Source organism: Globicephala melas, chromosome 1, assembly GCF_963455315.2.
Source record: "Globicephala melas chromosome 1, mGloMel1.2, whole genome shotgun sequence".
Lineage (NCBI taxonomy): Eukaryota > Metazoa > Chordata > Mammalia > Artiodactyla > Delphinidae > Globicephala > Globicephala melas.
The window spans coordinates 99,913,819-99,928,949 of NC_083314.1; the positions used below are offsets into that span (position 1 = coordinate 99,913,819).

The 15,131-nt window shown below is 35.5% G+C and overlaps 1 protein-coding gene across 1 annotated transcript in view; it reads left to right on the forward strand.

Annotated features, from left to right (window-relative positions):
• Positions 1-15,131, forward strand: part of LRRC39 (leucine rich repeat containing 39) — a 33,086-nt gene that overhangs the window by 15,922 nt on the left and 2,033 nt on the right. Inside the window, exons 3-9 of the mRNA XM_060302268.1 lie at positions 2,390-2,577; positions 6,045-6,150; positions 7,313-7,469; positions 8,040-8,176; positions 11,257-11,402; positions 12,323-12,475; positions 13,416-13,552. Coding sequence (XP_060158251.1) covers positions 2,465-2,577; positions 6,045-6,150; positions 7,313-7,469; positions 8,040-8,176; positions 11,257-11,402; positions 12,323-12,475; positions 13,416-13,552 — 949 coding nt within the window. The 5' untranslated portion in view covers positions 2,390-2,464. The remainder of the gene's footprint in view (positions 1-2,389; positions 2,578-6,044; positions 6,151-7,312; positions 7,470-8,039; positions 8,177-11,256; positions 11,403-12,322; positions 12,476-13,415; positions 13,553-15,131) is intronic.

Sequence of the window (15,131 nt, forward strand, 5' to 3'; positions counted from 1 at the left end):
TCCTTCTTCCACATTCTATTAAAAGTACTTTTATTTTTATATTTTCAAGATGTACCACATTTATTACATTCTGGTTGTTAGCCATAAAGCTTTGCTTTTTCATAGGTTGATTTATTTCAAAAAGTTGATTTTCATCATTCAAAAAAGAAACTTCGTACTCTTAGCAATCCCTCCTATTTCCCCCTCTGCAAAGCCCCTGGTTATCACTAATCTATTTTCTTTCTTCATGGATTTGCCTATTCTGGACATTTCATATAAATGGGATTATACAATTTGTGGTATTTTGTGTCTGGCTTCTATCAGCATAATTTTACTCAAAATTTCTCCATGAGGTAGCATGTATCAGTGCTTTATTCCTTTTTATGCCAGAATAACATTCCATTGTATGGATACACCACATTTTGTTTGTCCATTCGTTAGTTAATAGCCATTTGTTTTCCACTTTAGGGCTCTTAGAATAATGCTACTATCAACATTCATGTACAAGTTTTTGTGTGAACATATATTTTCATTTCTCTTGAGTATAAACCTAGGAGTGATCTTTTTCTTTTTTGTATTTCCATTTTTTTCTATCTTTATGTTTTAGATGTGCCTTTTGTAAACAATACACAGGATTTTGTCTTTTATTCAACTGGACAATCTTTGTTTAGTAGCCTGGAACATTTATTAATCAGGAAAGCATAAATGATAACCATGGTGAGATATCATTTTATGTAGTAGTGTATTGGTGAGGATATACATCAGTGGGGACATTTATACAGTTGTAGTAGGAGTATAAATGGGCATAATCATTTTGGAAAACAATTGGGCTCTATCTTAAAAGTTTGAACAGTCACATACACAGTGATCTAGCAATTCTAATCCTGGGTATATACACAATAGGAATAATACCACTTGAGCAACAAGAAGATAACAGGAATTTTAGAAACGGTATTACTCATAATAGCAAAAATTATTACTCATAATAGCAAAAATCTGGGACCCAAGTATCCATATTAATTAGAATGGACAATAAACTGTCATAGTCATACATTTTGGAGATCATGGTATATCAGTATATAAAATGCTTTTCCATGCTTCCCTGGTGGCGCAGTGGTTGAGAGTCCGCCTGCCGATGCAGGGGACACGGGTTCGTTGCCCGGTCTGGGAAGATCCCACATGCCACGGAGCGGCTGGGCCCGTGAGTCATGGCCACTGAGCCTGCGCGTCCAGAGCCTGTGCTCCGCAACGGGAGAGGCCACAACAGTGAGAGGCCCACGTACCGCAAAAAAAAAAAAAAAAAAAAAAAGGTTTTCCTTCTTTATGGAGCTATATAATTTCCCATGATATGCATGTACTATAATTTATTGGTGGAAAGTATGTTGTTTCCAATCTTTTGCTGTTATGAAAAACACCATAGTGAATAACTTTGTAATATGTCATTTTACAATTGAAAATATTTACAGTATATATTCTTATGAGTGTGAATGTGGCTCTGTAAGTTTGATAGATATTACTAAAATTCTCTCCATAGAGAATATAACAATATATACTGTCACCTTTAGTGCATGAGAGTACCTTTTTTCCTATGCTGTTGCAAATTTCACTTTTTCCTTTCCAAACTTTATACCTTTCTATTTAATTTTCTTGAATTATTGCATTCCAGTATAATGTTGAATAGAAGTGGTAATTGTGGACATCTTTGACTTCTTGAATTTTGAACAAAATAGTTAAATTAATTGTGAATCAAATTTTTTCATTATTACTAATATAATCTGGTGAAAAATCAATACTATTATTTGTAAGACAAAGAGCATTCCATCAGATAGATCTGCCATAATTTACATAACCATTCCCCTATTATTATTTTCCTCTCATTTCTGAGATTCACATCACAATCCTCAGTGTTAGATGAGTCCGGTTTGCAATTTATTTTACACAAGAGAAAACAATACCAATATATCCCACTTAACTGAATTCCAGCTTGTACATATAGCATTTAGATTAAGCAGATATACCAAGATACCTGCTTATCTTGTATATCCATTATTAAACATTTCCTTATAATTGGACACGTAAACCAGTTGCAGTTTTTCATTATTGTGAATTAATAGTAACAAAGGAAGTAGACTTGGCATCAGTTCCCCCCTCTGCCACTTATTAGAGATGAGACCTTAACCAACTGCCCACCTTTTTTAGGGGTCGGTTTTCTCATGTGTATTAGAGACAATAAAAGTACCCATGTCATGATATTTATATGAGAATTATTTAGTGAAATATGGCATGTAAAGTGCATAAAATAGTTTTGGGAACGTGGAATGTGTTCAATAAAAAGCTATTACGATCATTGTGGTACTCAGTAAACATTCTAAAACATTACTGTTTTTTTTCTTTCCTCTGGTACAATCAGGCCCTTTCTGAGATGGCATCTGTGATTCAGCTATTCAAAATGAAGTTGGTGACTCTGTGACAATGTGGAGAAGTCATGTCAGACAATGTGGTTTGTACTGGGGCTGTCAATGCTGTAAAGGAAGTTTGGGAGAAAAGAATAAAGAAATACAATGAAGACCTGAAGCGAGAGAAGGAATTTCAACAAAAGTATGCTATAACATGTTTATTATCTTGAATTAGCAAAAATTCATAACATCCTCATTATTAAAAATAGTATTTATTAAATGCCTATTATTGAATTTGATAGAGGTTTCTGTTTACTGAAAACCCAAAATATAACTAAAGGAAGCACCTGACAATTAAGTGTGGCCATGTGATGGGGGCCACAAAAAATACAAGTGTCTGTAAGTGAAAATAGTAGTTGTCCTAGGAGTCTGTTCAACTTCATCAAAGTTTGATTAGTATCATTTAGTCTACTTTTCAGAGATTGTTTGTTCAACATTATATTCCCTAGGATCTAAAACAACAACTGGCAGTAGAAGGTACGGTAGATTCTCACCTATTTAAATAGCTGTGAGTTCCAGCCAGGGCCCCTGTGGATCACCTGATTCCTCTATTTGGGCTATACTTAAATAGTTCGGCTCTCACTTCCTCTGCCTCATTGATACCAACCTACCTTCCTCATTGGATATCTCCAAATTATCCTACTACTCTTGCAAGGATAGCCCCTTTCCTCATAGATTCCACATAGCCCCCTACAGTTATCATTTGTTAGGTCTCTTTCTAAACATTAATAGTCTTGCAATATGTACAAATATCAAACCATTATGTTGTACATCTAGAACTAATATAATGTTATATGTCAGTTATATCTCATTTAAAAAAATGGTCTTGTGTCAGCAAATAACAGAAAACTCAACTAAAAATGGGTTAAACAATAAGGAAGTCCTGAGGTAAGGCAATTCCAAAGCTTCAACAGTTTTAAAGACTCAGCTTCTTTTTATCAGTGTGTCAGTTTAGTCCTCAGGTTAGCTTCTCTCAGTGTCACAGGATGACTGGTATACTTCCAGGCATCACAGCCAGGCATCATTATGTTATCAGAAGAGCAGGAATTATTTATTTCTGTATCTTCTTTAAGAATGAGAAAACCTTTCTGAGGTCTCCATCAAACTTCTCCATCACCTCTCATTGGCCAGAACTGGGTCATTAGTACACCCCTAATCCAATTACCTTCCAGGGAAATGAGATTGTATGATTGGTTTAGACAAATTAAGATTTATACTTGGGTAACTTGGAGGAAGTGTAAACACTTAGAAATAACTGGCATTCTCCCAGCAAAGAAGAGGGCTGGCACAGCACTGCACTGAGTCACACATTCAGGCTTTTATCTTGTTGTTCAACTGTGCACAGTCTCCATTCCTTTAGGAATGGACTTTAGTCACCTCATGGCCCCAAATACATAGATACACCAACTGTGGCCAATGTACTTGATTCTAGCCAGCAGGAAGTTGCACACATGACTATTTCTGCTAACATCTCACTAGCCAAAGCTTCATATGACCCATACCTAACTGCAAAGGAGGATGGCTAAATGAAGTCTTGTGCCCAGTTAAATTTAGAGGATCTGTTACTGAGGAAGAAGAGGAGTAACAGATACTGGGGAATGATAAGCAGTCTCTGCCACACATAGGTGATATTATTTTCTCCATTTTAAAGATGGAAAACCTGAAGGATAGGCCTAGGTAACTTGTCAAAGATCACATGGCTAATAAATGTGGAACTGGTATTCACTTGTATTCATACCTAAGCAATGTGACTCAGTAAGCTTATGTTCACCTTAGGTCTTATATTTCCCTAGACTGAAATGTGTAAAACTACTCTTATGACACATATTATGTTTATATTATACAATTATGACAAACTTGACTCAAGTACTATTTTTTAAAAAATTTTATTGAAGTATAGTTGATTTACAATGTTGTGTTAATTTCTACAGTACAGCAAAGTGACTCAGTTATATGTGTATATATATATATTTTTTTTCCATTATGGTTTATCACAGGCTATTAAATATAGTTCCCTGTGCTATACAATAGGACCTTGTTGTTTATCCATCCTATATATACTAGTTTGCATCTGCTAATCCCAAACCCCACCCCGCCCTTGGCAACCACAAGTCTGTTCTCTGTTCTCTATTGACTCGAGTACTCATAAATCCTATCCACTTTTTAAAAAACTGTGGTCAGAAATCACAAGTTGGTTCTAAACTCTTGAATTTCACCTGTTATATGTGTCTAGTTAAGAATCATTTAATTTCAGCAGCGTCAAGTTTTCTCTGTACAAAACAGGCAAGGGGTAAAAATGTAATCTAATGCTTCTTCTCTCAGCTAAAAGAGGCTAAAGATTTAGCTCAAAAAGCCTTAAGTTTAAACAGAAATTGTTCTGTCTTTGGATGCCAAGCTGCCTTGAAGAAAGCAAGCACTTGGGTAAGAGTTGGTATAACAACATTGGAGAAAGTCTTTAGGCTATAATAAAAGGGTTTTAGAGGAGGTAGAAAATTTCTGTTCAAAACTTTGAAAGAACATCAAGCTTAAAATAAACAGTGTAGGAATTATAGAATACTAGAGCTAGAAGAGACCTTAGATATTATTTAATCCAAACCCCATGTTTTATCGGCAAGGTCCTTAGAGGTGAGATGTCTTGCCCATGGTCACCAAATTAAGTGATACATTCTGGACTTAGATCATAGTAATACAGAGCCAGAAAGAATTAATGAATCATTTAAGAGATGGAAATAAACTTGTTTAATAATAGTTAGCCTCACTCATTAAGGACAGAGCTTTTTGTATCCACAATGTCCAGCATAGTATTTAGCATATAATGGGTGCTTGATGAATTCTTTAATTGAAATTAAACGTTAGGGAATAACACACTTCATTGCCCATCATTAAATCTTGCTCTGAAATACATATATTTCAGTAAGTAATAAGTAATTAATAATCATTATGTCTACTGTTTAAATAGTTCTATTTTTATAAAACGTGGTGTAATTGAATAGATGGCAGTATACACTTTGTCTCACTTAACCACATCTGTTGGAAGCTTAGCTGTTCAGTCTAGAAGGCCACACATAACCATTGCCACAGTGCACTTGTTAGCAGATTAATTAACTTTCAGACAAGCAGTGGATAAAAATACTCAGACTCCATAGAAATGTTTTGCAAACACAAACATATATAGATAGCAAATATTATACTTTTATTTGGTTTTCTGTTCATTAAAATAAAATCCTCGGGCTTCCCTGGTGGCGCAGTGGTTGAGAGTCCGCCGCCGATGCAGGGGACACGGGTTCGTGCCCTGGTCCGGGAAGATCCCACATGCCGCGGAGCGGCTGGGCCCGTGAGCCATGGCCGCTGAGCCTGCGAGTCCGGAGCCTGTGCTCCGCAACGGGAGAGGCCACAACAGTGAGAGGCCCGCGTACCGCAAACAAAACAAAACAAAACAAAACAAAAACCCGTGGAACCCGTGTACCCTGCATCGGCAGGCGGACTCTCAACCACTGCGCCACCAGGGAAGCCCCCAAGTGGTTGTTTTTGATGGGTCACTTTTTCATACAAAAGTGAATGCTACCTATGTCATTACCTGTGAACTAAAATGATTTCCTGGTCTCCTAGGCTAGTGCGAATCTGGGAAGAACGAGTGAGCTTAACCAAGCTAAGAGAAAAGGTCACCAGGGAAGATGGAAGGGTCATTTTGAAGATAGAAAATGAGGAATGGAAGGTAAGCTTTATAGAAGTAATATTTGATTTTTTATATTTCGCATTTTGTGGGAGAGTTGAGAGAATGATTCTTAAATTATGTGCTTAAGTCTGGAATAGTTAGGAATTCTAATAATGTACCAAATGAATTTGGGCAACATGAACTGAAAATTAATGTAACTTCACAACTGTTTATTGCAAAACTTCAACCAATGTGCTTGAACTCTGCCTAAATTTAAGTCATTTGTAATATTTCTCCCACTAATCCTTCTAATAAGTAATTTCTCATTTTCCGTAAAAAGATGACCATCTGCTTAACAAAAATCGTGTAGCTTTTTCAAAGCAAATGCTCAACTAAAAGCAGCGGAAGGTGTTTTAAATAAAGCTTTGGCCTTAAAGTAAAAAAAAACAGCAAATGCTCAGTTAAAACTTCACAAAATGGAAATGTATATTAATCTTTTTCTTAGGTCCACAACCAAATTCACATTATCTCCTCTTTCTCTCTTTCCCTCTCTCTCTCTCTCCCTCTCTCTCACACACACACAAACATAGTTGCTTAATTACATTAGGCCTACTCTAAGTTTGACAAGGGCCACCTCTATCCCTTGAGTCAGTGTTTGTTTTCATACATATCAGTATATTTAGCTAGGGGGTTAGCGCCTGTATTTTGTCTTTTGGCTACTTTAGGCTGAAAGGGAAAAGGCATAGAGTTCAGTATAGTTGAAACTTTTAAAATTCTTAAATTAAAAGAAAATCTGCTTAAAAAAAAACTAAACTATTTCAAAACAGAATGGGAAGAGAAGTTTGGATTAGAATGATCTTTTTCTCTATAATTTCAATTAGCCACCATATTCTCATGTTCAGTAACATATGTATTCTAGTTAAGCCTAATAAAATAGAATCTTTAGAACACAGCTCTATGTGTGTGCAATATTGACTGAAATATGTTATTTCTGTTTATGTTATTATGATTGGGGTTTGAAGGTTTAGCACCCACCAAAAAAGGGAAGTTCTTAAAACTTAGAAGTAGCACAAAGTATTTGGAAATATAACCCATTAAAGAAAAAATATTCCTAAGTTCTTTTACAAATCAAATAGTATCTCTACAGTCATATTTCTGTATATCATGATACTAAAATAATTTAAGTAATATAGTAACTTTCATTTTTTTTACTTGAGTTTAGACCCTCCCTTCTTCTCTACTAAAACTAAATCAGCTACAGGAATGGCAACTTCATAGAACTGGCTTGGTGAAAATTCCTGAGTTCATTGGAAGATTCCAGAACCTTATAGTGTTAGATTTATCTCGAAACACAATTTCAGACATACCTCGAGGAATTGGTAAGGAAAATTGCTTTTATTCCTGTGTTTTTCACTGATAATTTTTTTTGATACATGGAATAAAGATCTCATCTTTATATAGTCCCGAATCTTAAAATTTTAAACATCTAGTCTAAACTGAAGCTTCCAGGGGATTCAAGCTTCTGGATTTACTGAGGTGATTCAAGATGAGATTTCAATGCAAGAGAAGTCTCTTTGGAAATAATATTGTGTAGATTCTGGAAACAATATTGTTGGTTTGGTTATTTCTCCTAGAAGGGAAAAAATTGAAGACAAGAAAGAAAATTAGAAATAATTCCTTAAATGAGGAAAAAAAAAAATCCCCAAATGGAAAACTAGTCAGGATATAGTATAGATAAAACCGAATAAAAAAAATATTTTTGTCTATAGCACTGATAAATCACCAGCTCTTTATCTGAAGAAGGGGCAAGACACATAGTGGGAAAAGGGAAGAGCCTAAGTGTGAATTTGCCAATATGAAACGGGCAAGTAAGTTATGCTGTAATACTTAGTAACTGGAAACATTATTTTATATCCCTCTGCTCTTTACTGCGTATTATTTTCCCGTAGGACTGCTCACTAGACTTCAGGAACTGATTCTTAGTTACAACAAAATCAAAACTGTCCCCAAGGAACTAAGTAACTGTGCCAGACTGGAGAAACTTGAACTTGCTGTTAACAGAGATATATGTGATCTTCCACAAGAGGTCAGAATGATATAAATACTTATGATTTTATTTTCCTTCTACTGGTGGTTTACTTCTCCACTGCGTGATCATTAAAAATAACACTAATGGAAGAATGCTATAAATTTTATTTCAGAAAATGTTTAGAGAAAACCATTTCCTATTATTATAAAGCATGTTTTTAATTAGAGAAAGATTTATTTAGCATAAAAAGCTATTTCTATTATTGTTACAGTACTGACATCATTAGTGATCTCCTTGAAGGCCAGAGTGAGAATCTTATTTATTTCACTTCCCAGAATTGAAGGTACAGCCTAGGTTGTAGATGTTACTTAATGCCTATTGAATGAATAAATGATTATCATAAAGCACAATGTGGTGACAGAAAAACTCTTTTGTTTATTAGTTAGTTTTTATAGGTGATCAGCTTTTGAGATAGAGGTAAAGTAAAAAGACATGAATTCTTCAGTTTAGGAAAAGTGTCTGCTAGCGTCCTAGGCTCTACCAAGTAAAGCAAGGCAGTGGGCTTGGAAAGCCCTCAAACTTTGATTTGGTATGATATCTTGTTCTTGGTAAGACCAAACTGATCATAGAGATATAGACATTCCTGTCATTTTTCAAGCATATTTAAGGCTCTTAGAATCAGCAAAGGAAATTTCCTTGGTGCTTTGCCTTGAAAACAATGATTTTGCAAGATAAAAGTTAAGAAAAATAATAAAACTCAAAATGAAAGACTATTCCCCTTTCCCACTTTATCTTGGTAAGAATGTCACTTTCCTCCCCAAACCAGTAAACATGCACCAATTATTGTTGCTCTTGCAAGTAAAACATAGTTTCTATAGCTATATCCATCTGATCTTATAATAGTTCAGTTTAGTGAAATGTATACTCTTGATTATGATGAAAATCATGATCACAGGGACAATTTCTTTATACCTAAAAGAGGGCCAATAAACATTTTATTTCTAATTTTTTTTTTTTTTTTTTTTTTTTTGCGGTACGCGGGCCTCTCACTGTTGTGGCCTCTCCCGTTGCGGAGCACAGGCTCCGGACGCGCAGGCCCAGCGGCCATGGCTCACGGGCCCAGCCGCTCCGCAGCATGTGGGATCCTCCCGGACCTGGGCACGAACCCATGTCCCCTGCATCAGCAGGCGGACTCAACCACTGCGCCACCAGGGAAGCCCTCTAATTTTTAATTATTGTGATTTTGTTTCTAGCTTTGGTTCCGTCACTAAAAAGCTATGTGAATTTGGGCATGTCTCTTAACCTGTCTTTACCTTAATGTCTTTACTTAAAGAAATACGTTTTACAGGAACAAATAGTGAACTGAGATCTTGAGCCTGGAATTATTTCCAAGTGTGGCCTTTAAGTAGCTGTGAGGCCTTGAACACACCACTTTACATAACTAGGTCTCAGTTTTCACATATGCAAAATTAAGACTTAGATTATAATGGTTTTAATATCTTTCTTCAAGCTTTTAAAACCAAAGAGTTCTAGTCCCACTGAGAAATCTGCAACAGGAGACTTAACTCTCAGCCATTAAATTGCACACACTGTAACACACAAACAAATTTATGCTAATGTAAAAACAATCTTTTTATACACTATTCTGAATCATTTGAAAATTTTAAAAGTCTGATGACAAGTTTTGAAAAGTGTTTCATTCATGACGAATTATAAAGCTAGAGAAATATCACCTACTAAATGGAAAACTGCTTTTTTGCATTACCCATAAAACGCTGTATTTGTGCATTTTTTGAGGTGTTAAAGTTGTGGAATGAATCTGAATGTGCCCTGAGATAGAAATAAAACATAGAACTTGCCTAGCTAAATGGAGAGTCTTTTGTAAAAGTTAACTAAATTCTTACATTTTGAAATTTTCACTACAGAGGAAAGAGAAATTTAGAAATTTTGCAGCTTTAGGTCCACGAAAACTTGAGTGCACATCATAGCTCCATCATTTCTAGTCACATGGCTTCTCTAAACCATTTTGTCCATAAAAGGGAAAAAAGGTACTCACCTTGTAAAGTTGATGAATAAACTAGAGCTATATGCATCAATGTGAATACATATAAAGACTGATATTGAGAGAAAAAAGCAAGTTAAAGAAAGATAAGTACAGTATCATCATCTTTAAATAAAATTCAAAAACATATAAAGATAATTTTGTTTATGAAAAATACACATAATAGTAATATATAGAGAGAACTATATAGAAAACATGTATTTATGTATAGTAATAAAAACATTTAAAAAATGCATGGAAATAATAGATACCAAATTCAGGATAGAGTTATCTTCAAAGAGGAAGAAGGAAGAAGTACATTGAGGGCAGTCATATTGATATATTTGTTTTCTTAAGCTGAGCACACTGGTGTTGTTATATAGTCTTAATAAATGTTTTATTGATGTTTTCATTTTAAAAATAGAATTACCAAACAGTAAATTCTATGACTGAGATAACGTTATGTAAAGCATCAGGCACGGGCTTCCCTGGTGGCTCAGTGGTTGAGAGTCTGCCTGCCGATGCAGGGGACATGGGTTCATGCCCCGGTCCGGGAAGATCCCACATGCTGCGGAGCGGCTGGGCCCGTGAGCCATGGCCGCTGAGCCTGCACGTCCGGAGCCTGTGGTCCACAATGGGAGAGGCCACAACAGTGAGAGGCTCGCGTACCGCAAAAAAAAAAAAAAAAGCATCAGGCACAAAGAAAGGGGGTTAACAAAAGTAACTATTATTCTGAAGTCTGGGTTTTCCCAAGAAAATCTCAACTACTAGATAAAAGGAAAACATAACATATATTTACTCCCAGAAAGAAAAAAAAAAGCTTCTGCCAGGCAGGTGCTATAAACCCTGGAGCTTGGTTATTTTGGAAGATAAGCTTTCTTTGAATAGATGAACTTTCTATGAGAGAGTTTTTCATTTATCTGGAGGTTATTTAGCATTATTGTTATCTCAAATTTGTTGTGGACTGCTGTGACTAAATAAAGTGCAAGCATCATGTAGACAATCCTTGATGTGATATATCTCCTTTACCATTGTGGGTGTTCTAGTAGTTTACGTTGTTGACATTTATTTTGAAAAACCTTGCCTTCCTCTTCAGCTCAGCAACTTGTTAAAGCTTACTCACCTTGATCTGAGTATGAACCACTTTACTACAATCCCTCCTGCTGTGTTGAACATGCCTGCCCTTGAGTGGCTTGATATGGGAAGCAACAGACTTGAACAACTTCCTGATACTGTAGAAAGGTAACATAAATAACTTTTTTGCTACCAAGAGACATGTTGAAGCTCTCTATGATAAATAAGAAAGAATAGACAAAACACAGGGGACCCCAAGCATAATCAATCACAATAGATCTATTTAGTTCCAAATAATGTATGCTACTTTTTAACAGAATATATTCATGTACTCCAAATTTAAAAAAAAAAAAAAAGGGTTTTGAGGAATTCCCTGATGGTCCAGTGGTTAGGACTCAGCGCTTCCACTGCAGAGGGCTGGGTTTGATCCTTGGTCAGGGCACTAAGATCCCACAAGCCACGTGGTACAGCCAAAAAAAGAAAAGGGGGGGGCGGGTTTGGGAGAGAAAAACTGGCTATCTGACTTGAACAAATTGACAAGAATAGGCCACAGCAATAACAACATTGCTTAGTGCATGCCAGGCACTTCTGTGCACTTTAAAAACATTGAGGAAACTAATGTAGAGATGATAGTAAATTGCTCAAGATCACAGTTAGTAAGTGTGCCAGTTAGGATTTGGACCCAGGCACCCTGGCCCCAGAGTCCATGCTGTTAACCATTATGCATACTTGCCTTGCCCTAAATGGGCATATTAATAATTTCTGAGTTTCCTCTTAAGACTCTAATTCAGATTAGATAGCCTTTTAGCAGGTCTTCTGCAAGAAATCCTATGAGAATAGTGAAGAATTCTAGAATACATTGATTTAATTTCTACCACTACATGATGAGAGCTATACAGTAGGTAGAGATTGAAATCTCCCTTGTCATAGTTTCCCTAAAATAAGGTAATGTGAAGTCAGTTAACTCAATATGTATACTGGTTAAAGGAGATGTTATACAAGATGACATTTAAAAAAATTTTGGGTTAATAAGAACCAGGGTTTTCATATTGTATGTGATTAATCACAGGAACCTCTTAATTTTTCAGAATGCAAAGTCTACACACATTATGGCTCCAACGGAATAAAATAACATGCTTGCCAGAAACAATCAGCAATATGAAAAATCTGGGTACTCTTGTTCTCAGCAACAATAAACTGAAAGATATTCCAGTGTGCATGGAAGAGATGACCAATCTAAGGTAAAAGTTGTAGACACAGAACTGACATGTTCCTTTCTGGCTGCAGAACAAAGTAATATAAAGAAATTGTTATTAACAGATTTGAGTTCTCATTCACATAAATGAATACATTTAAAAATCTTTTCCAACCTTGAAATTCTATAATTTATAAAGAGGATAAATATAATACTGGTCTAAATTATTCAAGAAAGAATCCTTGAAACTAAAGCTGTACTGGGCTTTATCAGCTTTAAGGAATGCCCTGTGTTGGTGACATTTTCCTGAAAATCATCTCTATAACTGCTAACAAACTTTATCCACGATACAGTTTTATCCACGATAAACCAAAACCATAAGAATAGTGATTATTTTCTTCCTAAATAACTACAAATGGACAAGGCAATTACGTTAGAGGTAAATATAACTTTTTACTAAGTTAATTACTAACAGAACTCCCTCAAATAACTTCCAAAACTTAATTTCCTGACAGTGAGCATAAGATGTGAGAATTCACACCAAATCTCACAACTTTCATAACAAAATCATTCATTTACTTATTCAGCAACTACTAAGCCTTGTACTAGATGGTGACGATACAATGATAAATAAGACATGCTTTATAAAATATGCAGAAAATTTAAGTTCATAGCATTAATTGTATATTTGAGATGCATTAGGGTTGCTCTTGGAAGTTAAAGTGTACCACATTACACATATGCTATGGACTAATAGTTGCTTTTACAAGCTTGGAAAATAAGTTGTCTAAAGCTAATACTTTTTTCTTCTAGGCAAGAAATTTAAAGATTCTTGGGATATATCACATCTCACCAAGATGTTCAGTTACTGAAACCAGTTAAAAAAAAGAGTAATTTTAGTATATTACCACTTGATCTTTCTCCAGGAAAATAAATGTACACTTCTATGGCACCTATAAAAATACTGTTTTTTGGTTAACTGCTAGGTTTGTGAACTTCCGAGACAACCCACTGAAATTGGAAGTAACACTTCCTCCTGGAGAAAACATAGATGAGGAAGAGGAAAGGGAATTATTCGGCCTTCAGTTTATGCACACGTACATACAGGAGTCACGGAGAGCAGGTATGAGATTTGTACATAACACAGGTTAAGAATTCTTTTTAATAGAGGAACGCATATATATATATATATATATATATATATATAAATTCCTTTATAGACTTTTCGTTCCATCTTACCTTTTGTCAAATTCTGGTCTCTTCGTTAATATTGTTGAAGCAAAAAAAAGTGAAATTCTAATCTGTTCACGATTTTGATAAAGGCTTGGAGAGAAAGGTTGTAAAGATACTGAAAATCTTTCAAGTAGAGTCAGGAAATAAACTTCTTTGGTCAAGCACTTGAAGCACGACCAAGTGAATGAAGATGTAATTCTTAAAGCTTCATTACCTCATCTATCGTTTGTCATGTCAGTTTACTCATGAACACTACCTTCCCTGCCATTTCCTCTTTGTCTACAATAATCCACAAATAGCAAAAAGAAATATTTTGACTAGGAATGAAAACTATTTTGCTACTGTGCCTAGGAATGAAAAATATCAAGAGAACATAGATTTTAGCCAACAGTTAAAATGTGAGTTTTTGATATATAGGCTTCAATCACTTTTATCTCTGATAATTTAGAATTAAAACCTTTTTTGTTGTTTTTTTAACTAAGGAAGGAATGACTTTAACTTAACCCAAGATTAGGGGAAGAGGACAAACAGCATAACTCTCTGTTAATAAAAAATATAATAGGACTTCCCTGGTGGTGCAGTGGTTAAGAATCCGCCTGCCAATGCAGGGGACACGGGTTCGATCCCTGGTCCAGGAATATCCCACATGCTGCGAAGCCATCGCAATGAGAAGCATGTGCACCGCAAGGAAAAGTAGCCCCCGCTCACTGCAACTAGAGAAAGCCTGTATGTAGCAACGAAGATCCAACACAGCCAAAAATAAATAAAATATAAATTTTAAAAGAACAGCTTTATAAAAAAAATAAATAGTATAGTAATGGAAAACATGGTTTTATAATTCACTAAAATGTGAAGAATTTTTGAGTTAAAAGGTAGAGTTTAGTTACCTCTTCAAATAGTTACTTTGAAGAACAGGTAGAATCTGAGCAAACAGATATGAGAGTATTTTCAGCTGGAGAAAATATTTTTACCAACATCCAATAGAGGTCATTAGATCTGTTGTAGCAAGGTCACAGAAACAGTAACATGGAGGTTAGACTGGAGGAAGATATGTAAAAAAGCTGTAATAGTTTGGGGCCTAGGTTTGAAAAGTACAGTATAAATATATAAAAGCCAAGCAGGAGACAGAATTGATGACTGAAGATGAGAAGAGGGAGGAGTCCAGGATGAATCTGTTTTTGGTTAGAGCAACTGGATGAATGGTGGTGCTGAGATGGGGAAATGAAATATAGAAGCTGGTTTGGTGGTAGAAGTGGAACATGAGCTTCAGTTTTAACAGTAAATTTGATATATCTGTGGGACATGCAGGAAGAGGTAGTTGTGTAGATCAATCTAAAGTTCAAGGAGTTTGCTGAACCTGCAAATTCTGCAGGTCGAGAAACAGCTATAATGCATATCCCATGTATTCACTGTCTCATGTAATCTTAAGGGAAATAAGCAAGGTTGGGGAAAACAATAATCTTGGTACA